This window comes from Dendroctonus ponderosae, unplaced genomic scaffold, assembly GCF_020466585.1.
Source record: "Dendroctonus ponderosae isolate FM_Combo_2020 unplaced genomic scaffold, Dpon_F_20191213v2 Dpon_F_20191213_4, whole genome shotgun sequence".
Lineage (NCBI taxonomy): Eukaryota > Metazoa > Arthropoda > Insecta > Coleoptera > Curculionidae > Dendroctonus > Dendroctonus ponderosae.
The window spans coordinates 3,865,524-3,892,183 of record NW_026018611.1 but is presented as its reverse complement, the minus strand read 5'-3'; the positions used below and the strand labels follow the sequence as shown (position 1 = coordinate 3,892,183).

The 26,660-nt window shown below is 35.0% G+C and overlaps 1 protein-coding gene across 1 annotated transcript in view; it reads left to right on the top strand.

Moving 5' to 3' along the window:
* The window catches only part of LOC109546859 (lachesin), a 168,579-nt gene that overhangs the window by 92,181 nt on the left and 49,738 nt on the right, over positions 1 to 26,660 (top strand). Inside the window, exon 3 of the mRNA XM_048665721.1 lies at positions 26,293 to 26,420. Coding sequence (XP_048521678.1) covers positions 26,293 to 26,420 — 128 coding nt within the window. The remainder of the gene's footprint in view (positions 1 to 26,292; positions 26,421 to 26,660) is intronic.

The window sequence follows — 26,660 nt, the reverse complement described above, 5'->3', positions numbered from 1 at the left end:
TTTATCAATCTGTAATAAAAGACGTGAGGAAATTCTGTCTTTTTTAAAGACGAAAATTTTTGAGGCGAAATACCCAAAAAGAAGTTTGTAAAAAATATTAGAATCGTCTACTTCCAGCCCTTTGAAACGATCCCCAAACCGTCCCAAATGGCACTTACTTAAACTCATATAATGGCAGGAAAACGTTGTAAAACGAGTTCCCCAAACCTCGTAAATTTGGCGTTTAAATCCTGCTGACGTGTACGTTAGCACTGCGTAACCTGACATTTTCTCGAATTTTCCCCTCTGTTCTGCAAAAACTATCACGGCGTCGTATTTTCCGTCGAAAGCAGAATGAGTATCTGCATACCTTGCAGTGGAACAGCCAGTGGGAACCTAATTACTAAATTACAGCAATTTGCTCCTTTTTGCCATTCTGCTTTTGCTTGTTTTGTCGCTTTGGTGCGTTTAAAGGTTGAAAGTATTAAAAGTTCTTTGTTACCGTACGGCAAACGACTGGGCTGAGAATTCATTAAAATCGGGGCATCGAAAGTAGAAGCAGTTTAAAAAAGCCCACTCTTTTATTGCTGCCTTAATGAATTCGCACTCTTCCTATTTTCCCCTGCGTTTGTTATATGGTAAATTCCAATGATTACAAAAACTAATGAATCTTTATATAAAGAAGGTCATTGCAAACTAAACAGAAATCCAACAGAGTTTCAAAAAAAGTTCTTTATTGTGAAATAAGCGCACTGTTTACCCATCTGGAATAGCAGACGTGTGGAATTTCCGTTTTTTTTCGAGACAAAAGTTTAAGGAAAAAAAATACCCACGAAAATCTATTGGAAAGTAAATTACAAGTTGGGACAAATTCAAGCAGTGTGTGTTGTGCTAAAAGCCCTGCATCCCTAGTCTGGATGCATCATTTCGCCGCGTAACACCACAATATATTGTGTCAGCAAATTTATGATGTATACTCCGAACCCTTGCCGGAATTCTGAATAGGTTCACGTACTCTTCATCAAACATGGTGTTACTGTCGCTTGTCTGTTCAATTTACTGTGCATAACAAGTCCATTATTTAAATTCGCCGTGAGATATCCGTATTTTCGCGCGATTTCCTTAACTATTTTTGATAACTTATTGATGCTTGATATTATTGATACTACTGTGCAAATAGAACTGCTAAAACAATAGTTCTTTAGCGGCAACAGTAAACAGAAGTCGTTGTATAAAAACAGTTAAAGAGTTGAATCCAGATAAGGTTAATCCAACAGGAAAACTACCATTAGCCTGATGTAAAGGACAAAACATATTCGATAATGCGCTGGTTGGCAAACACAAACTCGAAAATTCATATTTACCCGTGCGCCACATAAATCCGCATTCCATCTGAAAAATGTCGCTTTTTGAAACATGTAAAATGCCTTTTTATTTCATAAATAATGATCGGAAATCCGGATTTGCATTTGTTATAATGGCATAATACGTTGAAATTTGCCCGCTATTATTTGTGAATGATTTATTCGTAGGAAAAAGTTGCAGCGATCCCGGTGTCAGCCGAATAATTGCATCGGAAAATTATGCAATTAACTATTTTTATTTCACTTTACTTGGTATAATTAGCCGAAAACCCATCCCTACATTGAATCAGATGGAACACACGGAAAAAGTCTTGTAAACAATTTGAAAAAAGCTTTGACGTGTCCCTATGAGTTTATTCACACAAAATCTGTTTTTTTTCAAGTCCCTTTAAAACTGTCTATTTCGGGGTGTGTTGGACGAATTTCTGAGAAATATTTTGAGTCGCTTTAGAGTTGAGAAACATCGTTTGGTTGGTTCTTCTTCAATTTGTCTCCCAGATTACTCCAAGAAATGTTTAAGAAGCAGTTAAGCTCGTAATCGTTCTGGCTCAAGTGTAGGATAAAGGGGACTATTTTAACTAACTTTTCCTCAACTTGCCCCAGATTATCCTATAATAACATCCGGTAATCGTTGAACTCGCGTGCAGTAAACTGGCAAATTGCGGAAAAATTGGCTACCAACAATCAATCGATACTAATCCACTACTCAATAACGCGGTGAGCGCTGGACTAAATGCAGCGAACTCTCCACCTAAATCGCGTCTTTGCCTTAGCAGGACCAGGGGGGAGTGGAGAGTTGCGCGGGTGTTCAAAGAAGCGCATGGAACCCAGTCGTATTGCGCAGCTTAAATAATAGTTGAGCACTATCGTGAGTTCGAACTTCGCTTGCAGTTTTTTCTCGTTTTCGCAAAGGACAAGTATTTAGTAAAAAATTACTAATTTTTTCCCGCACACAAAATAGAGAAAATTAGCCGAATAAACACAACACATTTTTTCGAATAAAACCACCTGCAATGCGTCCTTACTGCTTAATTACCTGAACTAACCAGTGAACTTCAGCAGACGCAAAACGTTAATTTGAGGGATCTATTTCGGGGTTGTTTCCATGAAATGGCGCCCCAAAAGATATATAACACCGGGAGACATTGCAAGATACTTTTCGGCTTTATCTCTTTTGGCGAATTTAATATATCTCCTTGTTTTAAAAATTACATTACCGGGCTGAAAGAAAATTTAATAAAAAAGTCGGCAAACAGAAGCAAAACTAATTTATCTTCGTCTTAGACAGGACACTTTTTGCCGTGGCCCGAGAGGATGTGACAGTGTATTTTTTTACCGTTAAATATTCGCAAATAATACCATCCCCAAGGAATAGAATGGACTAAAACGAAAAACCTGCTGCCGCTCTATAAAGGCGAAAATTAAAAGTGGAATTATGTACGGTTCTGGAAGATGCACAGGCGGATTTAGAGGGAAAACTCGAAAATCTTATCGTCCCTATTGAAACCCCAATTGAAATTGATCGACTATTACGAATTGTTCGCAAGTCGCATTAAAATTTCTACTGCGAAAGTGCGATTTAACTGACGTGATATTGAACGTGTCACTTGAGCACAGATTAGCACGGAAAATCCTTATTTAAATGCGACTGGCATCCAGCCAAATGCTTATTTTGCAGTTTGTTGTCTTAGAATTAACGGTTCAACATTTAAGCATTCTGTTCTCATATTCTAAATATTTATCATATTTGCAAAAGCTGTGAATTGTGCATTGAAAACTCACTGATCTTTATAAATTTTGAAACTATGCACAGTGTAAACACAAGAATTGTCATCCATAGAAAGTAGCAGCATAATTTCGTTGTTCGATAGAGCTTTTTAATTGTGTACTACAAATATATCGGTATTGTAAAATGTATATATATATACAATTTTTTTTAAATTGTTCCAATGATTTTGGTAACATTTGGAGAGAAATCGATCTTTGTTTTTGCAGTGGAAACAAAATTCTGCCTACCACTAGATAATAGATCAAAGCTACATTGGCCAAGTGGAACCCCAGTTCTGAAATATTCGTAGTTTTTACAGAAAAAGTGAAATTTGAATCTTTCGCATTTTGGTGTAAGATGAAGTCATAATTTGAAGCATGCCGCCACCTTTTTGCTCATATCTCAAAAACACATGGAACTAACGCGGTAATTTCTTCACTAGTCTTTAGAGAGTTAAACAGCAAGTTTACGGGCAAAATATTGGCAGTTTTCTCACAAAAAGCAAAAATTTTACATGGTTTTTAATTTGGCGCGGGTTTGGCAAAATTGCTCCATGGGCTCAAAAATGGCCCGCGTTTTTGAATATAGTTCTAGACTTATTTCAGCTGCAGCAGTCATTTTCCTAGCACTAGATAGCAGATTAAAAACCCCATTGGCCAAGTGAGCAAACACCCTATAGGAAATTTCCGTAGTTTTTACAACAAAGTTGAATGTTTCACATTTAGGTACAAGATAAAGTAATAATTTCCAACATGACGCCGCCTTTTTGCTAATATATCAAAAACACGTCGTGCTAACATGATCATTTCTTCACTAGCGATTAGAGAACTAATCGACACTTTTATGGGAAAAAACAGTGGCAGGTTTCTCGGCAAAAATTGCCTAAATTTTGCCCGCCTTTTTGAACATAACTCAAGATCAATTTGAGCTCCAGCGCTCGTTTTTCTACCACTGGATAGAGGATTAGACAACACATCGTCTCAATCTCAGACATATTTTTAACACAAAACGCAAAATTTGAATATGACACATTTATTTCACAATATTAAATTTGAATATAACACACACATTGTTTCCAGTATGACGCCACCTTTCTCTTCTTATCCGGAAACAAATTGAGCTAAAGGGCTCATTTCTACACCACCAGGCAGAGAATTGAATAACCAACTTAGCAAACTATTATTCAGTGTTTTCACCCAAGAAGTAAAATTTGAACAAATTTTTCGGTTGTGCGCGCTTTTGGCAAAACCGGCTCAAACATAACTGTGTCTTTTTAGCCATATCGCAAAATCTATTTGATCTACAGCACACATTTTTAACTATCCGAAACTAGCACGCTTGCATTCTTCTCCAACTTTGCCTATTTCGTTTATAATAATTTTTTACACAAATTATACCTTTATCACCATTGATTGTCTTCTTCCATCGTTTAAATTGGCGATGGAAAACTCACCCACTTTCAAATATTTTTATTGTTCGTGTCGGTATCATATTTCTCTATCACTGTTTAATTGGACTAGCAGAAAAAGTAAAACCCGAAGTTGGAAAAACCATAGTAAAAGCCATTAATCAATGGCAGTTTAATCAAACGGGTTACGGACCTTCAAATGAATAGCTAGTGAACGCCAGTTATTTGGTTTGTAAATGTGTTTGCTTAATCCTGCATTAGCCCGTTGCATGCGGGTCCAGTTGCAGGATTTACGATATTTCACGATTCGTATAGATTTGTGTGAAAAAAGCAGCCATTCCTGCGGAAGTCCAATCGAATTTGATTGAAATACCATCAGATCAGCGATCATCTTTCTATGTAAAATTCTGGAAAATTGTCAAGAAGAATCCGCAAAATTCGTCACTTTGCCCGATTGAAAATATTTTGCCGATTACTTCCTGGCTTCGATTAGTTGGCTAGTGTTTTGTGTGAGTCAGTTCAAGTGAATGCCCATGCATTTTCGAGCGTCAATTAATTTTAATCATCAATTACCAAGCGGCGATTGGAACGAATGAACACGAACGCTGAATAATTGGCGCATTCAATGGATTTTTTCCCGTCTTGAATCCAAAGCCGAAATAACTATAGCAAAAGCCCTGGAAATAAGCTTCATTTAGAGGGATTTTATAAATGGGTTGCTCCAGAATTCCGAAAAGAACCGTTGCGACTTCTTTGATCCGAGTTTAGTTGTTCCATTTCCACGTAGCTGAACTATCCGATGTGAAGGTAAATGGTGCGAGCCTTTATCGCCATTTCATTGTTGTTTGGCACTATTGAATTAATTTTCCACTTCGCATACAAAGTCGCTGCACCTCAAGTTGCAATCAATTTAACACCGGTTTTGTTTAAATTAAATATTACATTTCGAGGCCGGCGAACATTTATAGCAAACCCGCCCGAACGGCCTCTGTCGGGGTGAAACAATTATTCTAATTCGTGCTTTTAGATAAATAGCAATGCACCGTCGACCACAATTACATGACAGAATCCCATTAAATATGCAATAACGCACATTTGCTCGATCACTAAAATAATTCACGGGTTACCTGTCTTTGTTTGCTGCAAAATTCAAAGGCACATCTACAGAAGTCGAGTTGGAAACAGTCTCGATAGTGTATTTAGCGATAATTCTATGCATTTGAATTGGTCTGTTGGGAGCTCTATGCATATGTGGTTTTTTGAGTAATTTCGCTTTATTTTGTCGGTTTGGTTTAGAGTTTTGTTGCTACTATTTTAAACGTAGATTTGTGAAGATTCTGAGTGATTAATAACTTAACATTTAGATGTTTAGATGCCTGGTGAATAAATTATCCAGGAATACTTCTTAACTAACTTAATTGTCGGCGATTAACCAACGGGACATTAACTGGAATAGTTCCTTCGTATGATAATCTGTCCGTTTGAAGTGTGCAATTATCGAAAAATGTGAAATGTGAAAATAAACTCATGCAGTTTTTAGACAACAAGCTTTCATGCAAAATTATCGGTAATTTTGAAGCACTTGTGCAATTACCCCCGATAATATCAAGATTAACATTATTTCTTAGCTTCCGTTTGAATCACGTTGTTGTATTTCTTGTGCAATTTCTTGTGTCAAGTTACTCCTTGATTATCTTATTTTCCTGCACTTTCAACGGCGTTGTTGTTTTCCACGTCGTTTCTTCATCTCTGGATAAGCTCATTTTATACTCTCTCGCGTCGGTCTTTTTCGATGAATACTTTTTGTGTTCGTTATATTTTATTCATCTATTTAATCAGCACAAAATAAAATTTCATAGCTTCAAAGGAACAGGTAAGTCTGTAGAGATAGACATAAGAAAATCGAACATTCGTATAAGCTATCCTACCGACTACCTTCAAAACTAAAAATTTCTTTAGGTTGACCTATTTTAGCAAAATGTATTTTAATAATTACTTAAAACTCATTTTAATGTATTAAGTGTGATCCAACTTTTAGCTTCTGTTCACATGACTTTTAGATACTTTCATAACTTTGAGTTCATTAAATATCTACTTCCATTGGCTTATAATAGGGGATTTTCTCGCTAACAACTTTTAGTGCCTGCAGAAACTTAGACATTTTATATAATAAACTGCTCAACAAAAACAACGTCTCACTCCACGTTGGACCTTCTTTGGAACTGGATAAATTCTGATTGCCAACGATTCTATTCGTGTTTGAAGCCTTCTTTAGTGCAATTCCTTATCGGTTAGTGCGTGTTTTAGCAAAAACTTGGTGCTTTAGATACATTTTCTACAGCGTGGAAAATTGCATGAATGAGCAAAATTTTCGAAAGTAGACTTCACTTAATTCGAGGCAATTTCGAATTGGGTAATTGTTTATGCAACCCTGTATATCGAGATTTCGTCTTAGATTATCTATGAAGTTTTAGCTTCCACATGAGCCCAAGACCGTGAAAATCGGATGAAGAGGAGAAAAGTTATCGCTGCAAGACCAAAAGTTGATTTGTTTGAGACCACCCTGTACACAAAAGAGATGGGGGAGAAACGAAAAAACCGTTTTAAGCTTAAAAATGAATTAAATAGCTATTTGATTCATGCTTAAACGTTTGGTGTTGAGATCTAAACATACTTTTTTTGTCCAACTAGAAGCAAGCCGAACTTTCCAAAGTTTTGCATTTTTTTATTTGCCGCCCTGTACGAAATTCATTTTAGGCGGTAAATTTTTATCAAAATACTAACTAATAAAAAAACAAATGGGGCTCAATGACGGTTCAAACGCAAACCAAATCGCTCTAAGCAATCAGAACTTATCCAGTTCCAAAATCAGGGCAAAAATGGCTGTGTAACGTTCATTTCGATGAGCAGTTCATATGTATATTAAATATTTGATCTGGATTGGATAAAAATTATATCTAGGATTGTTTAACCAAGTAATATTAATTTGAATGTTCTTATCTCAGCATATTCCAATAGTAATCGCTACCTCATTCGGGCACTTAGTCATATTTGTTTCGGATTTGTCCCAAGGCTCATCACTTGATACGATTATAAATAATAATAATAATAACAAATAAATCAAGAATATTATGTGTATAAAAAGTAATAGACCTAAAAATTTTCCCTTGCGTAACTTCTGTATTAATTTATTAAAGATCACTGATAGTCTCTTCTATTCTAATCAGTTGCTTTCGATCGCGACGCAAATTTGCTATAAGTTTATGTGCCTTTGCCTCTAAGAAGCTACAGCTATCGGTTTTCTTAACTCTTATCCAGTTTGTCATGGAATTCTTTAGCTATATAATCAGCTTCTGCTAAAGTTATATTTTTGTAATGAAAAATCTTGCAATCTATTATACAGTGTCCTTTCAACTATCTTGGACATATTGGTCTCTAACTGCGTACTTTTTTCTGTGTTCCAGACTTAAAGATCTCTATCTCGATCGCACCATCTCGGCCTATTTTTAATACATACAATGATACAATAAGCTATATTTTTTACAGTTTCTAATTATCAATTACTTTTAGCATCTAAAAATTGTCAAATAGTCTCCGAAAGATCGTTCTGTTATTACTTGGCGGTTCACCAATATTACAAAAAGTCTGATATTTTAATATTTCCTGTAAAAATTGTCAAACTTTCATTCCTCCTCACCAAGTTATTTTCATCCAAACCATACAATGAACAAAAGAGTGAAAGATTGAAATAATGTGTTCAGTTTATTGCAATAAAGCAACTAGCACTGGCCGACCGCAACAACAAACCCAATTTTATTTCGGACATCGAATTCAATGTAGTAAATTTGTTCAGCTTCGCCTTGATATATATATAATTTACCCGCAATTCCGATTCCGATTGATTTTTCCAAACGACACTTTTCCGAATATAATTGAATTGTTACTCTATTTTTATAGCACGATGTTCCATTAGGGTGCATGTTTGGCTTTTATTACAAACTCGATAGGTGGCTCATTATTCCATGCATGTAGGTCAACAGCACAATACGTCGCGTAAAACGCGTAATATTAACTATTGGCTATGAAAACTGGAAATGTGTTTGCCAGATAATGTTGTTGCCAAGTCAGTTCGGAAGAGTTTTCCGATTTGTTAGAGGAAAAACCGCCGAACAGCCGTAATTACATAACGAAAATCAACTACGCTGCTTCCAATTAAGCAACGTTTTTTTCTCAATCTAGAAACGTGTTGCATTGAGCAGGAGAATGTATGAAACGACTACAAGTGCAGTCCAAATGAGCGTCTAATTCAAATAACCTATCCAAGGAAAATTCGCGCTCAAATCCATCATTATTTGGCCGGATTTGCGTGCGTTATTTGCAGCTCTCGCACAAGATAAATTAAACTTTGCATATTGGAGCGAGAATTTGCATTTTGATTTGATATTTGAGGTCTATTGGCGCATCGCTCCAGGTGTTCGAACGAAGGTACATAACTTTCCAGACGAGCATGCACACGCGTTCTCACCGGGGAACCACAAATCCTGTTAGTTATAACGAAATGTTTTTTCATCATTTTTGATTGATGCAATTACTTCGAGTGCTGGAATATTCCAACATATATGCAGGGTGACTGTCTGGTTCCCCTGCAACAGATGGCCGAAGTTCACCTCTAATTTGTTTAAAATTTATATTTCATTGAACGTTATCAGCACTTTTGGATAACTACGTGACTTAACCATCCATCTCTCCAATAATTCGGTGAAAATCTGAGCTACTTTAATAATTATGCAAGCTCGAGAACGTATAGGACCTAATAAGGGAATAAATAAACAGTTGATAATGATGCCACAAATTCAGAGACGGTTTTGCCGCAAGTTTCTCAAAAGCTCCACTAATCATAGTTTTACAACTTGACGCACGGTTTTAATCGAGTCGTGCAGCACCATTAAGCAATGCAGACAAATAACCAAGAAACTTACTTAAGATGATTAAACTCGAACTGCCAAAGAAGCTGGGCGTTTAGCGGCATTTTGCTGCAAATCTTCTTGCAATATTAAATGAAAGATTTGTCTTACATGCACGGGGAATGAAAGGAATTGTTCACTTGTTGAGTTTCATTTTGTACCTGCCAGCCCAACTAACTCAGCAGAGCTCGGAATCATTCCTATTAGAAAAGCCTCCTTTGGGAATTAACCGCCCTCCTCTGCAAAATTACCAAAATAATGTTTTAGGGGCATTCTTCTATGGCAATTTTCTTCTGGATCTCCTCTGAACGAACGCGAATGAACCCAATTCCACCCAATAAGCAGCTCGCTGAGTAATCAAGACAAATATCTGCTCGCACTAAAGCAATTACACTAATTTATCCTGTGATGTCGCCTTCACAGTTAACAAGTGGGTTTTGCTGTTTGTTTTTCCTGGCACAAGCTCATATATAAAGATTGGCCATCAAATATTTGCCTCACGTACAGCCTGCGTCTGCGGCAGCTCCGCCAGAGCACTTTGTGTGTATAATAAAGAGGCAGTGTTGAGGGGACAAAGAAAACCCCTTTGGTCCCCACACACTAGCCGTAATTTATACATTATGTGTTTGCAACTGGGCGCGGTGGATTAAGATTGTGTACTCAGAAAAAGTGTTTTGTGTGTGAATAGTCCACTCACGCGTCGGACGCATACATTTATCAGTTAATCAGCTGACAAAAAAATACAATAAAGCTTGCATTTTTATCCAAAAGCTCGATGATCAAGAATGGTTGTTGTTAGACAGAAAATTAGAGGTGATTCAATAAACCATAATATTTTGCACCAGGACTCTTTATCAATCTCTTCAGAAGACGTGAGGAAATTCTGTTTAAAGCTCCAAAGTTTTGGTGCCAAATATTCAAGAAAACGGTTCTGGAAACGCAATAATGCTGGTTCACTAGGACGGGGACACAATAGGAACTGCTATGCTACAGCAAATGACTCTTTAATCAAATAAATCAATAATATGTATTATGTCTTTGATTAATGTTATATTATCCACAACTTAATCATTCCAATCATCCAGCATGTTTATAACATTTTACAATGGTTTCCTTAGCCACTTTCTGCCACGCTCGCTGAATGAACCTGTGCCAACAACTCTAAAATGAGCCCGGAAAGTTTTGTTTCATTTCCTATTGCTCCCCAAGTTTTTGTTCGCATTATTTGCTTGTTTTGGTTAGACTGAACTGCATGTTGAAGTTACTTATCAAGTAAAAGTATAATTTTTTCCTTGTTTTTCTTTGGTTTTCTATTGCATTCAAGAGCTTTGTAAGCAACAAGATTGAATATCATCCAAGATAAACTGTTTGGTTCCACCAAAAAGCCTGGAATCGATCGATTTTCCAGTAAAAAATCAGTGTCCGTTTTTCCATCCCAGACGTTTTTATAGCTATTGAAAGCGTTAGCTTTACCTTCCACAATTGTTCACCAGTACAAATCTGATCAATGAGTTTCAAAGTTCTAGGGAGGAAGTCGCAAAAATCCACTTTCACGGACGTTGAAATATCGCTTCAAAAGTAGGTTCTTCTAAGATCAGGATAAACATTAATAAGCCGAACACTGATAAAATAATCCGCTGATTCAGTGATTCTATTTCTCTTCTAAAGTGTTCGTTTGGGCTTCTGCAACATTGGAACACTCGCTTTTTAATTCTAGTACGCATTTTCGTAACTCCTTCTTGAACAGTGTGGCCACTTTGGGAACAATTGGCCCCATTTCTTGAGAAAATCGCTGCAAAGTCTACATCTTTATGACCTATTATCTCCTGCAACGTTTTTCACTTAAGCGCCAGTTTTCTGTAAAACTTTCACTTGTTCTCATTGAAGAATCTCAACTCTATTGTATTCTCATTCTTCAAAGCTCTTATATTTTCACTTTCATTTTCGTTAACGAAAACATCCACATCATTATATCCAACTTTTTTTCCTCCACGTGTTTCACTAATGCGAAACGTCTGAGATGGAAATCATTAGACAAAATGATGAAAACCAATACAAAAGTAGACTCCAAAATCCACCAATTATCTGGATATTTTTGTACGAATGTTCCTCTAGACTTATGTCTAGCTAAATTTGGAAAAAAAATAAATATAACAATCGCATAGCTAAACGCCATAACTTAAGCAGCGGGCGTTCTTCACTGGCATTGCCGATAACAAAAAGCGCTTTAGTGGAAATGCACCTGGAAATATATTTTCCCCTTTATCTAGGCTAGTAATTAAGTCGGGAATACGCGATTTATATGCACAGTAGGCAAAATTCCAGTCGATCTTGCTTTGATTTGTGGAGGCCGTTCAGTTAGCTAGTAATCGATAACCAAATATAATCAATGTGATTACGAATTCAAATTGAAAAATTTCCGTATCGGCCCCAATTTTGAATGTAAGAAACTGCTGCATAAAATTTACTAGAAACTAGACGGTCTAAGAGGCTATTTTCTCCTTCTAGACTTCGAACACACTTCTGCTCCATTTCCCTGCTTTTGAGGTATCTAGTAAAACCCGGCACTACAACCTTTTAAGGCCATGAGAAACAAAATGAATATGATACGGCACTCCGGTTACGTCTACCGGAACAGTTTTATTATGTTTAGGTAAAAAGCATATTTTCCGCTTTCATAATAAATAAAGACGGGACAGGAAAAATGCCCGCAGACGAGAGCACATAAAATTTTACTGGCTTAATGAAATTATCTTAACTTTGAACCTTTGCGGTTGAAAGAGATTATAGTTCATTAAATTATCTTTGTCTTTGCAGATGTTCATGTGTCAACAGTTTCAATAGGGCCATTGTACAATGTTTAGCTACATTCAAATATTTGAACAAATAAAACGGTTTGCCAAATTGTATGATTTTATATTTTTTCCAATCAGCATAAAATTCAGCCAGCAAACATAAAATCCATCAGAATTTCAAAAATTAATTGGAAAATTCTATGAAAGTCTAACAAATACTTGATAAATTCCGCCAAATATTTTTGAAGCAAATTTGTTGAGAAAATATCCCAAACTTTTCCAGTAAATTGTACTGGTTCAAACCATTCTGGTGTAATTTACTTGAAGAGACTGAATGTTTAGAAGGTATTAGAAAATGCTTTCTAAAAACTGTTAAGCATATTTCTTGCGTCCTCAAGACGAAGTCGTCATCCAGTCACCTCAAATTGCATAAGCAAACTGCATTCCTTCTAAGTTCTTTAAATACCTAAGAGAACAATAATTTTTGTCTTGCTTAGCGTCTTTTCCTGGATATTTCTGATCAGTACTTGGCAGTAAAAATAATCGCCCGTTAAATTGATTTGCAAATCCGTTACCCTGCAATTAATCTGGCAAATCGCTCGAATCAATATAAACAATTACACGGTGACATTAAATAGATATCAACGAATTGCAATTATGGACTAAACCTTATTAAGCTGCAAAGTCACAGCTTAAATCCTGCATTGTAATCTGCATGGAATATCAGTTTGCGGTAGAAATAATATGCGATATTAATTACGCAATTAGTGCATAGAATTAGGCTGATTAGTCACGTTCAACCGGCACCTACCATGTTTATTAATTTTATGATTTTATTAAAATTATCCCATTCAGTTTACCCTCCTTGAGTCAACTCTAATTTTTTGCATGAAGAAACGCGGCAAGTGAAAGATGGTGTTTATTACAAGCAAATTAATTAATCTTGGACTGCAAAAGTGAAAGTTTTTGTTTTGTTTTTTCCCATTTTTTTCTTCTTTTCCTTTCAGGGCTCGATTCTTCTGGTACATCCAAAACCAGTTGAAAGTTTTGAAACTTTCAAATGTCTACGGGAGTGTGTGTTAAAAACTTACGGCCCATTTAATCAAAGTCTGTTTTTAATTTCCTCACTTGTTGCCTTCAAGAATCAATAAGTGTGAACCATTCTTTTGTGTGGTGTTTTACGATTGTGACCCATGTGAAAAACGAACGGGGCCAAAGGAATATAAATGCGTTGAGCACATTGTATGCTTGTCGATTGCGCATGTAAAATTCGCTCTAAAACGTAATTTATTTCCAATCCGGCAAAAAAATATTCGGGCAAAGTGGTTTACGACGTTACCCCCATAAAAGGAAAGGCAAACGCGCGTAGGAAACGGTCCAGCGTTTTATGGATCATCTGAGATGATCAAAAATAAAAATCCCGATTCAAGAAGTTTAGGGAGCTTGTAAAAACTTATGAAACTATGGACTGTGTGAAAAGTTTTAAGTACTGCCGTTAGGAGGACAAAAGTCCAGTAAACCAATGGTGTTGTTGCTGTGAATCTGCTAGGAAATATTACAGTTTAAACAGATAAATTTGTTGAGTAAAACTAGTCACAAATAGTAATTGAGGATAGCGGACTAAAAGGCACATTTATGCCCGGTGTTTTCGCACAATGAGCCAACATTTGCAGATAGCCATTAGTTTTACCCATTTAGCTAAACTTTGAATAGTGAAATCAACTTAAACATGACGCCGTATTTTTTATCATTTTTTAGAGGCTTTCAGCTACAGAACCTCTGTTTCCTTATCATTTTTAGCAGAAACCGTGTTTTCTTTTTTAGTTAACAGCGTATTTGTGAGCCGCCAAAGTTTCCAAACCGTCCAATGAGCCTCCAAAGTTCTATTATTTTTAATCTCAATAACTTGCTCATTTCAAATGGAAGCTCCCAATTTTCCCAAACTTAAAAAGTTTGATTTTTGTTCTACTTTTTATTAATTAAGTTTCTACTTGATCTCAGTTAAAAGGAATAAACATTTTTATTAAGAATATTTTTTATGCATCTCCGCCACGCTTGAATTTGCACTACGCTTGAAATTTCAAGAACTTCAACATTCAAGTCGCGTCTATAGCTCGTGAAAATTTCAAGTTTCTACTTTATTTTAGTTCAATGTTACTATTTTTTCAAGGAAATCGTGTTAGTTTCAAAGTGGTCATTGTAAGCAAGCATAGACTTGCTTAAGAAAATTCCAGATTTCGCGTTGCTTAGATGAACTTTTAAGGGCTTACAGATGCAAGTCTGTTCTATAGATGGTGAAAACTTGAAGTATCTACTACATGTCAATTGAAAGTTATTATGTTTTAAAGAAAGCGCGTCAGGGCCTGAAATTGGTCATTCTAAAGCAGCATGAACTTGTTTAGTAAACTTCGGAATTTCACGGTACCCCAATCAAATTTCAAGGGTTCAAAGATTCAAGTCGTTTCTATAAACCGTGAAAAGTTTAGTTGTCTAGATGATCGCAGTTAAAAGGTATGCATTTTTTCTGAAAACATGTAAATGTGAAGTTGGTCATTTTATGCCAGCATTGACTCATTTAGCAAAGAGCCGCAATTTCAGCTACTTTCATGAAGCTTAAATTACTTCAAGTTTCAAGTATCATCTAAAGAAAGGGAAATTTTCAAGTGAGTATTTTTTTAAAAGAAACCTTGTATGTGTGAAATTGGTTAATTTTAAGCCAACAGGGATTTGTTTGGTAGAATTCCCGATTTCGCGCTGATTCAACGAACTTTTAACGACTCAAAGACTCAAGCCTCTTCTAAGGATTACGAAAATTTCAAGTTTCACTTGAGCCCTTTTGAAAATTTTTTTAAAAGAAATTCTGGATTTTGCGCTACTTCAATGAACTTGGACGGACTGAAAGATTCACGTCCATTCTACCGTTAGAGCGTGAGATTGGACTTGCTTGAAAAAATTCTAGATTTTGCACTCTGCTAATGAAAGTTCCAGGCCTTGAGGCTTCAAGTTTGTGCTATAAATCGTGAAAATTTAAAGTTTCTACTTGATCTCGATTAAACGTTATCACTTTCTAGGAAATCATGTAAAAAACAAATTGGTCATTTTAAGACAGCATGGACTTGTTTAGCAAAACTCTGGAATTTCAGCTACTTCAAGTATTTTCTAACGATCGTAAACCTTTAAAGTTCCTTCTTATCTCGATTGAAAGTTGTCATTTTTTAAAAGAAACGGTGTAAGTGTGAACTTAGTCATTTTAAACCAGCAACGAGTCGGTTAGCAAAAATTCGAATTTTTTTAAGTGTCAAACAACTTAGAAATGGGTAGTTTTCAGGTTAAGCTACCTCACATAAACTGGCCCTAAAATGTGAGGATGAAACCAAAAATCGACAGTAAATTGGGGACTTTATTTGAAATAAGCAAGTTATTGAAGGCTTAAAAATATGCAGCTTGATTAGTCTCGAAGGCGAAACGATAATAAGCTACTCTCCTATTCCGCTCGCCAGCAGCTAAATTAAAGAACGGTCGAAACTTTCTTAGCAGATTCCGAATCTGATAAAAGCTTTCCGTTTAAACTTTTAATAGCCAACGAAACATTTCAATTAGGTCGACGGTTTGCGGCCGTTCTAGTTCTTCCACCCGCAGCCAAAATATCGCAATTCTAATTGGTTCCAGGCGGTTTTTCACTTTTTCCAGTTTGCGAATCGTGACAAAACTGAGCATGATATCCGAACCTGAAAATATTATTTTTATTGCATTGAAGCGAGCTTAAATAGTCGGGCTGGCACGTAAAGTTGTTGCAGGCTGGCATTTTAAAAACTGTTTTATTGCAGCCCAGGGACTCACCCGAGACCTCGGGGGCACACAATCTCGGTGAGAAAATAACGTTATTATAATGTCAATTCGATTGACTTAAAAATCACGTAGCAGGATCCAACTTGCAATTCAATTAGCACGCGCACTAGCTTGAGCTGCTTTCAGAAACAAGGGATTTTTATTTTCATTTTTTTTTTGCTTCTAATGGTCGGTTTATTATTGCGGTTCATAGTTCAATTACTTTGCGCTTTTGAATTATTTTTATGAACTAGTTAAGTTTTCGTTCATTTTTATTAAAATATACTTAGTGTTCGTACATTAAGTGGTCAGTGGAGGAAGGTAAATTATTCAGATAATCCTAATACCAATTTCGCTTAAATCCAGTTCAGCTGCAGCTTAATCAACGCGGAAGGTGCACGGTTTGCATTTAAATGCCGAAATTTCGTTCTAATTATACTTGTAGATAAAAGCGAAATATTTTTCAGGTGCATCTCGACAAAACCACTTTTTGTTATCTCTTGCCTGTCGCTGCAGAAACGCTTCAGGGTAAAAATATTACGTACCGTAATTTATAACGTCGCTGACTTTTTGCAGGCGCGTTCTGATCTTCATTTTCTCCTGATTCATCCAGGAGAGAGTGAAGAAACACACATACACAGAAATGGTTTAGAATCGATCTATAAGGAAAATATTAATTCAATTAAATTGGATCGATTATCAATTTTCTTGCAAATGGTTCAGTGAGTTTGCTGACACTACACAGAAATCTAATTAGCAGGAATATCGAGATTCAAATTTTCTGTTGATTTATCGAGGAGATCAATTATGCAGGTGGCCACTTTGTTCTGTGTCCTTTAATAATTAAGCTGGTAAATGGAGGTGTGTTTGCTTCAAGTTACGAGCTGGATGAATCATGCAAAGCCAAAATTTATATTTAGCTTCGAATTTCGTTTCGATTCTGTTGCTTTTAAATGTGCTTCATTGTTGGGAATTTTAAGACGAATCAGCTACAGAAGTGAATGAATTAAGGGCGATTTATTTATACCTCAGACCGAGTTTGTACATACATTTTGTATCTTCCTGTAGTTGACTGTGTTGTTTATTCGATATTTAGATTTCAATGCTGGCGTTTTCTCATATAAATAGCGCTGGTTTAATGATGCAGGTTAATTCTTGCTTTTTGTCTAGCTGGTAATCAGTCCAATGGTCTGATGTTTATGAGCAAAAATCAAATGCTTTCTTCAACCATTAAGCGCGTTAAAACCTCTCTTGTACATGTTCTATATAAAAATAGGTAAAAATTCCTTTTGCAGTCCAGCCAAAGCATTGCAGTGTGATTAAACCACTAGTCGTAATTACCAAATGTTAGGAATCTTAGCAGCTCACCATTGAAGCTGAGCTTGTAATAGGAATATACAAGTACACGATTATCTATGTAGGAGTGGTAATACTACAATACCCCATTATATATTAAATCTAATAGATTCACAGTGCGACAGAGCCAATCAATAGTCGTATTAGCAACTAACAGTGTTCTATTGCCTTTCAAACCTATACCTAGAGTAGTTTAATAATTGGAAATCGGTTTTTTCGATAAAATCGGTACGTGAGCTAACGCTGGCGTGTTTAAACAATAACAATTCAACTCAAATAAAGAGAATAGTATTGATTAAAGTAGACAGGAGTTTGATGAAAAATGTGCTTACTTTTTCAGCATGTTTTTCATGGAAAACATTCAGTTGAGAAATGAAATCGAGTCTTGTACTTTTTTTTTAGAAACTAGGGTTTTATTAGGAACAATAACTAATAAAGAAATCCTTCGAAGAATCAATTAAGAGTTGCTAAAATCCCGCAGCAAGTCTTGATTAAATTGGAAATGAATTTGATCAAAAATGCGCAAACTTTTCTTACTTTCTCAGCTTCGTTTTCATTTGAAACATTCAGTTGAAAATTTCAACCGAGTCTTGTCCCTTTTTATTCTATTTTATTATGAACAATAGCTAACCAAGAAATCGATCGAGAAATTAATTAAATTTTGCTAAAACCTGGAAGCAAATCTTGATTAGAATAGAAAGGAATTTGATGAAAAACCGGCAAAATAATAATAAGTAATAAATGAAATAATTAAGACTTAAATATGGATGCAAGTCTTATAAAATCACTAGCTGGAGAACGAATTGAAAAAGCACTGTTTTATTTAATGAGGAGTCTTTAAGCAATAAAAAAAACGCCTATGAAAAATAGTTTGAATAAATGCAGCTAAAGAACCTAACAGGTCTGACTGGGTCGGAGGCAAACCAAAATTTGGACCCGACTGTTGAGTAAATTGAATTCAATTGCTTCAAACCGATTACTTAACTAATTCTGAGAGAAGTAACTCTGGAACACATGCAAAAACCCGTGATTAATTTGGGCGTTTCCAGTCAAATGTTCAAGTTATTACTACCATCAAAGTACGGCTAGTTATAATTGGGAAGCGAGACAACATTTGGGGTGCAGAAGAAAAATATGTTGCCGCATTAATCTTGTTCATTGTTCAATCTAACACAATTACGAAGCAACGACGTGTCGGAAATGGGATGAAATATGAATCCACGTTAAAGGGGAATTGGAACAGTGTAGGCAAAAGTTAAAAATGGATATTAACTGCGAATGGGAAATGAGACTGGTTTTTTCAGTGACTTGGGCGTTGATATCAAAAATTCTGTTTTAGAAGGTTTTTTGCACCGAAAAAGTTGTTGCACTTGAAAAAAGTTAAGTAACTTGAATTTAAATTGCTGCTCAAAAACTGCTCTATGTATCTGCTCTAAGCTTCTTTTTCAAACTCCACCGCGGTTTTTAGCTATAAGCGATAGAAAGATTTATGCGATCTTAATTGCTTGGAATTATTCTCCGATCGCTAGGTGGATTTAATCAAAATAATACACATTGGATGCATATAAATAATTTATTATATTTTTCACAGGCCCGACTTAATTTAAATATTCGCTAAAACTGTGGGCTCTGAAAAAACTTCTGAAAGCAAAATAGAGAAAACACTGAAACTTCCCACATAATCTCAGAGTTGTTGTCGGGATGGGGAGTTATTCGCTGATGATGCAACTTTTGTCATAAACGCGACAGTATCACATAGTAGCAAAGGGGGTTGCTTCCCAAAATGTCAAAGTTTTATGCAGATTTTCTCCCTTAACTTACATAAAAGACACATCATTATGTTCTCTTGTTTTTGCAACCAAAATATGCAGTTTATTTACGAAACATAAATTAGTTTCTTTTATGCTTCTATTGCTCGTTTTTTGGCCAGTTGATTGCGATGGTTTCAGAAACGGTAATTTTTCCAACAGTCACTCCAATGCATCAACGCTTTTTTCATACGTTACAATGCAAATTTAAATAAATATACATTATTTCGATGCAAAAGAACCATGTGCATTTAGCTGATGGAAGGCGAGCTTATTTACATGAACATGCAAATTAGTTGATTTTGTAATTTATTAGTTATTATTAATTCGAGCATTCATTCGGGGCTTAAAATAATGTCCATGTGCTGACCCGGTTGCAGCAAAAGTTATTTTCTGCAAAAATTCGCTTGGGATTTGGTGTAACCCAAATCGAACAATTGATTATGACAACAGTTTACAAAAAATTGCAGGCAAAAAAATTCAAATACAAACCGGACCAAATCTACTTCAGGCTCTGGAAAGTTAATGTGAACAATAAAAAAAGTTAAATTTTTATAGAAAATTTTCATATCAATTTCAATTACTATTTCAAGGCAAAAACGAAAAACAAGCCAACAGTCTTCCTGCATTCGTTTTTCAATGAAATATCCTTATTTTGTTTTGTACGCGCCCGGTGTTATTTTTCGTGTCACAATTGTTGAATTTGCAGAAATCCATTGAGCGGATTGCAATTACGATGGAAACTTTGACTTTTTCGAACAGTTTTTCATATTGTTTGGCTGAGAGGATTTTGTTAGAACCAATTTTCCAAAAAAAACAATCTGGCATTAAAATTCAGTTGGGATTAGTTTAAACCAAGCAATTAGCAAATTTTCATTTCTACAGCGAGTTTTAGCTTACATTATTGCAAGTCAAAGTGAAGGTGTGGTTTTTTATTTTACTGCATTTAAGTTTTGAATTAAACCGCTTTTTTGGACTGCATGCTGCTGGGGGCATTTTTTGGGTCAAAATAGTCAATTTTATCGAAAACTATTGAGCGCATGGAAATCCCGATCATAAACGGGGCGGTTCGGCACGATTCCAGTTTTTTTTGTAAGCATCAATTGATGGAAAAATGTTTGTTCTATTAGATTCGAAAGTGTCCATTTCCGAGCAATTTTCTTCAATTTTGGCAATTTGTTAAATGCAGATGGTGCAATTAATATTTTGCCACTAACTGCAGGAAACACTTTTTTAGAAATTATTTGAAAAAAGGCAAACTGTTAGATCGTTTCTTTTAAGAATATTTGATAGATATTTTTGCTCCACTACATGAGAGTGTACATTTGCTTGTCATTTATGTCGATTTTTTCGCAATTTTCGAAACTTTGGTGTTGCAGTTAATTTTCTGTCACTTTTGGTATATTGGGTTTTTTGAAAAATTCCCCATGCAGCTTTCCACATCTTTATACATCATTTCATAGAAGAATGGTTGGTCTATTAGATTTAAGAGAATCCATTTCCTAGCAATTTTCGTCGATTTTTGGTAATTTTTTAAATGCAAATGTTGCAAATCAATTTTCAGTCACTAACTACAGGGTAAAATTTCCAAAAAATCAGACTAAAAATGGTGTTAAATGGCTTCTTTTAGAGCCATTCGATTTGGAGAGTGTCCATTTGCTATCAATTTTCGTCAATTTTTGGTTGGTTTATAAATTTCTGTGTTGCAGTTTTATGTAAAAATTTGCCACTCAAAACAAGGCTTAGCCAGTACACTGCTTGCTGCGAGTAAACCAGCTTTTAATTGTAAAATTTTAAAATATAAACGAATTTTCTACTTTTACCAGCGCCAAGCTGGAAACACAATTCGTGCTTCCTAAAGAAAATTGATTTTTATTGTGCACACTTCATTTAGTTTAAAAAGCAAACATTTTCTCCACTTGGCGCTGACACAAAACAAATTTTCCAACTGCCAATAATTTTAAAAACCCTTTATCTTTTGCCCAGCTAATGGTTTCAGTTCTAAGTGCCTTCTAACTTAAACTACATCCGTAATTATTGAGATTAGCCCAGAAAATTGCATGTATGAACAACAAGCAATTCAGTCACTTTTCCAGCACGAAACAACATTATATGTTTGCTCGGCAAAATCGATATCTTATCCGTGTTACAAATATGATGTCAAGGAAATAATGTGGAAAATTAATTTTCCTGCGGGCTTTAAGCAGTATACCCTGTTGTTTTGGGTCCCATATAACTAATACTTTATTCATTGCATGCATTAGCCTTTAATGAATACTAAAGGTACACTATTAGTTATGTAGTCGTTATTATTTTTCAATTATAGCCGCAATAAACGGCTGAAAAATTGGTTCTATTTTTTTATGATAGGCCAAGTGGGTTTTCAACAAGGTTCAAAAAATGAAATTTGTTTGCCAACCGAATTGATCAAAAGAAGCAGAAGTAAAATTTGCTTCAAATTTAAACTAACTTCTGAATATAAATATAAAAAAATTACAAATCGCTGGATAAGTCGACTTGCTTTTATAGAATGGCCGACCGGTTCGCCTGGTTTTGCACCACTCGATTTTTTTTATTGGTGCATTTAAAGAAAACAGCGCATTATTTTATAACTATCCCCTGTTTTATCTAATCGGAATGAGCAGATGCAAATGTTTCAGGCCACATGCTTCCAGCAGCGACAGTAAATTTCATATTCAGCAGAGGGTTCTTATGTGGCTAATCTGACCTATTAGGTGCTTTGTGGCTTTTAATTAAATTGCCATTTAAAACTCGCAGTCATTTCATTTAGTTTTAATGCGAATGGAATTTGCTGCCCCAGAAAGGGTTAAATTTAATTTGAGTTGTTAGAGAATGGTATGGGGGCCATAATCAGCAAGCGCGAAAATGTGAAGTATGTTAATTGAGAGCAGTTTTTTTCTTCAGTTCGGGCGTGATGGTTTTAAATTAAGAAACAACGCAAACATGTGGGAAAAATAATGACGATAATATTACCCGAAAAGGATTATTTAAAACATGAAATCATGCCTTATATGCATGTTGTAGCATTAAATCAAGTTCAAGGCTCAATTTCCGGTGTTTCCGGGCTTCATAAAAAATGTACTGGGCTAAGCCGAGGACAAATCGTGAATCAGCCATTATTGCCAGGACGATATCTGACTTGGAATCTTTATTAGCCATTAGCATTGGATATTTTCGTCTCAGTTGGTTCGAACTGAAACCTTTAGCTCGTAAGTGGAACGTGCCTGTATCGCTGAGCATTTTTGATCGTATCAGGATCCCAAAGGATATGATCGAGATACTATCGCAAAAAAATCATAAAAATAAATGTACTGATACAAGCGAAAAATGTTCGGTCAAAAAACAGACAGAATTCTCCCCTAAACCACTTTCTAAGTGGAAGCAGTGGGTCTTAAAATGTTCTAAAGCACACTCCTTAGTATAATAAGGTGTTTAAGGGAGTTGCTGAATAGTTTTAAAGTATGAAAGTTTCCAAAGAATTACTTGCTGGCTAATTATTGCCAAAGGTTGGAACATTTTTATTTGTTAATTAAACCGGGTTTCAGACTGATGAAAAATTGCCCGCAGAACTTCTCGGTCTCAATATTTCCTATTATTAGGTACTGTGAGAATAATTTCATAAAATAACGGAATAATGGTAGGTAATTTCCAATTGAAATTTCGGAAAGTTTGCCCAACAATGCCGATGCGAACTAAAGTGTGACAAAAATAATTATGAGACATCAGTTATTTGAATAGTTAATTGACAATTATTTTTCAATTTTGTCCAATTTTCGAGTACAATTCGCTATTTATTAAACAAATGTCCTGTGACATGCTATAGGACAATTTATCAAATGAAATAAATAACGGAATTATTAGAAATTGCACTTGGCAACTCAAATAGATTATCAATTTATATGTTTATTTATTTTGACATGAAATGCAGTGCAAATTTTGTTGCAGCAGCTTAACTATTTTTTTTTATTTCAATGCGAAATAATAATACGCATAACTGGTCGGATTTCATCTAAATATCTGCCATTTATTTATGACTAGCCGCAGTCGATTGGTTATTTACAACTAGTAACTTTTTTGATAACTTTAGCAATCCAGCAACATTATGGATATTTTGGTTTTAAGATTATTTAATAAAATAATTACCAATTATTAAAGTAGGTTTATATTAAGCATATTTGTGTGTTTATAAGGTCTCTTTAGTTGTATTAAATAATATAATTTTAATCATTAGATTGTTTAATGTTCAGGAAGCTTTTGGTTCTAAGTGTAAAATATTCCTGTTCAAAACTATCCATTTTCAGCCGGGTTTTTGATAAATTAGCAATCTTAATCTTGTGATGTGTCAACTATGCTAAATCAGAATTGTTTAGCAAATATTTTAACTTTAAGCAAGCAGTTGTAGCTTAACCGCATTTATAAGACCTTTAGTTAATGAGAGAATTTCCGAAAACTGATCGAAATTTTCGAAAAAAACGATTTTTCTAAATGGAAAATTTAGAGAAAATTAGAGTTGACGTTGATTTTGTACAAAATCTGCTAATTTTGAGTTTGCGCTGTTAACACAGATAAGAAGGGAAATCTGAATTGAAAATAAAATACTTAACAGGACGCCAATTATCTAATGTAAACACAGGGTGAAGATGGTCATTTTTGATTAAGTTTTCCTAAGTGAATAAAGGGGAATTTGGGATTGAATTTATTAACAAAGCCATGAATTTAGTCGGAAATTAATAACCGAATCAGAAATCTTACATGAATTTATTAAAATTGAGACATGAGTAAAATTATAATCGTTTTTTAACTGAATCGTTTGCATTCAGTCTATAGGTTTTATGCGACATTTTCATGCTTTCAAAATTAGTCAATGTTAACTGTTTGTCAATTTATCATAGAAAAAGCGTAGGTAGAACCTCACTGAGATTTCAGTATGAAAATATTTTTTTATTGAGTTTCGAAGAGTTTATTTGGTTGAAATGTTTTGCTTTCAGAGCATGCGTTTCATTCAATTCAATAGAGTTGATTTTGAACAAAAAACAGTTTATATCGAACTCTTTTGAGGCATTTTAGCAACGGAAAATTAATTAACTATTCAATTTCGACAATTTGCTGTTTCTTTCGTAGCCTTTACGAATTTCGAGGAAAAATTCAAGGCTGATTTGCAGTAATTTTCTAAATTGGCAGCAACATTAAAGAGGTTAGAGACTTTGAAAAAACCACTATTCCATGTTACAGGGACCAATAAAAATCCCGAAGTCTGCATAAATTATTACAAAACGCACATCATCAGCTTTCTCTACTTATTCGGAAAAGAGAATAATTACCGGATACCCAAAACTTCCAGCTGGGTGGGAGCTGGTGCAATTTGGGATGTTAATTGCGCAAAATATAAGGAAAATATTGTAAATACAAGTGAACTTGAATGCAATTTCACGGTTCTGTGCAGTTGAACAACCTGTATTCGAACTTTTGGTTTGAGATTGTAAGATTTCTTCTCGGAAACTATCGATCCTTGAGAGTTACGGTGGTTTTTGCAGAATATTGCTCAGGTGCTTTGTCATTCATTGTTTCAAACTTGTCTGTATTTGCTGCTGTTTAGATACTTTTCCACTTGTGCTATTTACTTCTTAAGTGGCCGTAGCTTTTATTCCCAATTTATTAAAAACCCAATTAAGGAGACGATTCAAATTCGATTTCATTATGAACAGCTATTTCTCATAACTGTTATAATCAGAAAATACAATTGAAACCGGCATTAAAGCTCAATTACCCCCAGAAGGAAGAAGATACCCAGCATGCAGTGAGTGCACAAATCTCGCAAAAAACTGAGTTATTCGTCAAAGGGAATACTTTTTCCTGTACAACACTCACTCTAATCAGTTGAAAAACTGAAAGTTTTAATTGAGCTTTTAAAGTTTTATCACAGAACTTCACCAATAACCTTACTTCACAACATCAGCTTCCACTGTTTACTAGAAGCTTTCTACTTCATATACCAAAACTGTGAAAAAAGTACTAAAACGGAATAAACGAATCCCTTTAAAATCTTGACATTGGATCTATTTACTCTACAAACAGAAGGAAAACTGTAAGCACGTAAGACATGGTTATAAATTTTTTAAGTTTTCACCAGCACGCAGTTGAAAAGTTGCTAATATTTTAGCGCGTGAAGTATGCAAACAAGTTATTTAAAAATACAAAAAACACACTAAAACACTTGAGAAAAACAAAGCAAAATACCATTAAACACTGGCTAAAGTAAAATTTGCATCATTTCAAATGTACCACTGTTAATGAATCATTCTGTAAACTGAAAAAATCAAATTTAAAATCTGCGATTAACGGACTCGAAGGTGAATATACGTAAAATCTTGATGAAAACCTTCCGCTAACTAGATGGGCGTTTCTCATGAAAATATAACGAACTTTTGATAATTAGGATATCTTGGAGTGAATGCGGCATTCGGCTGCTGAAAAACGTTGTCTTAATTAACACGTAAACCGTTGGCAGCTTGCATGCCGGTAATAGACGGCACATCATCGCTCTAACTTTTCACAGAAATAAAACAAAATTCCCTTCTGGAATCGACCAGAAGTTTCGTTCCCACATTAACCCCATTACCGGGTACGAAAACTTAACGGGGAGTTTTGGTATGACTTTGTTAAGCTGGCGCAGATTATTAATGTTGCTAATTACCACGTAATTAATTAGTAAATATAAAGAAGGTTGCTGTGATTGAGAATCAAGTTTTTGAAAGCACCGTTTGAAATAGAGTTTCGGGGCGTAATTAATTAATGGGGGAATTAGTTGAAAAAGCCACTTCGGTTTTAATTTAGATCGCACTGAATAACATTTTTCCGTTCAACTTTACAATAATAATTAGGTGCTCACTTAGCAAATACAGTTAATAACAATTCGATTATTAATCGAACTCAACGTTTGAATTTGTCAGTATTTTGTCGCGAATGAGACATAAAATTGCTCATATGCATTTATTTTTCAGAGGAATGGACCACCGTACACGTTTTCAAAGAACCAGAATTCGACGCCCCCATCAAAAATTTAACCGTTCCCGTGGGAAGAGAGGCCATTTTGACCTGTACAGTCAAAAATCTAGGAACGAAATACAAGGTAAAACGAGTTCTGCTTCATATAGTTTTAAGACGGTTCATTTTTGTATAAGGGTTTTAGATAAGTTCTATATTGTTGAGGTGGATTCATTTTTTACAAACTTCAAAAAAAATTTATAACACAACTTCCTATATTAAAAATTCTAAACATTTTTTACAAAAATTATCAGACATAGACATAAATCCAAACCATATTCTAGTAAGTTTTGATGTTGTTAGTCTATTCACTAACGTTCCTGTT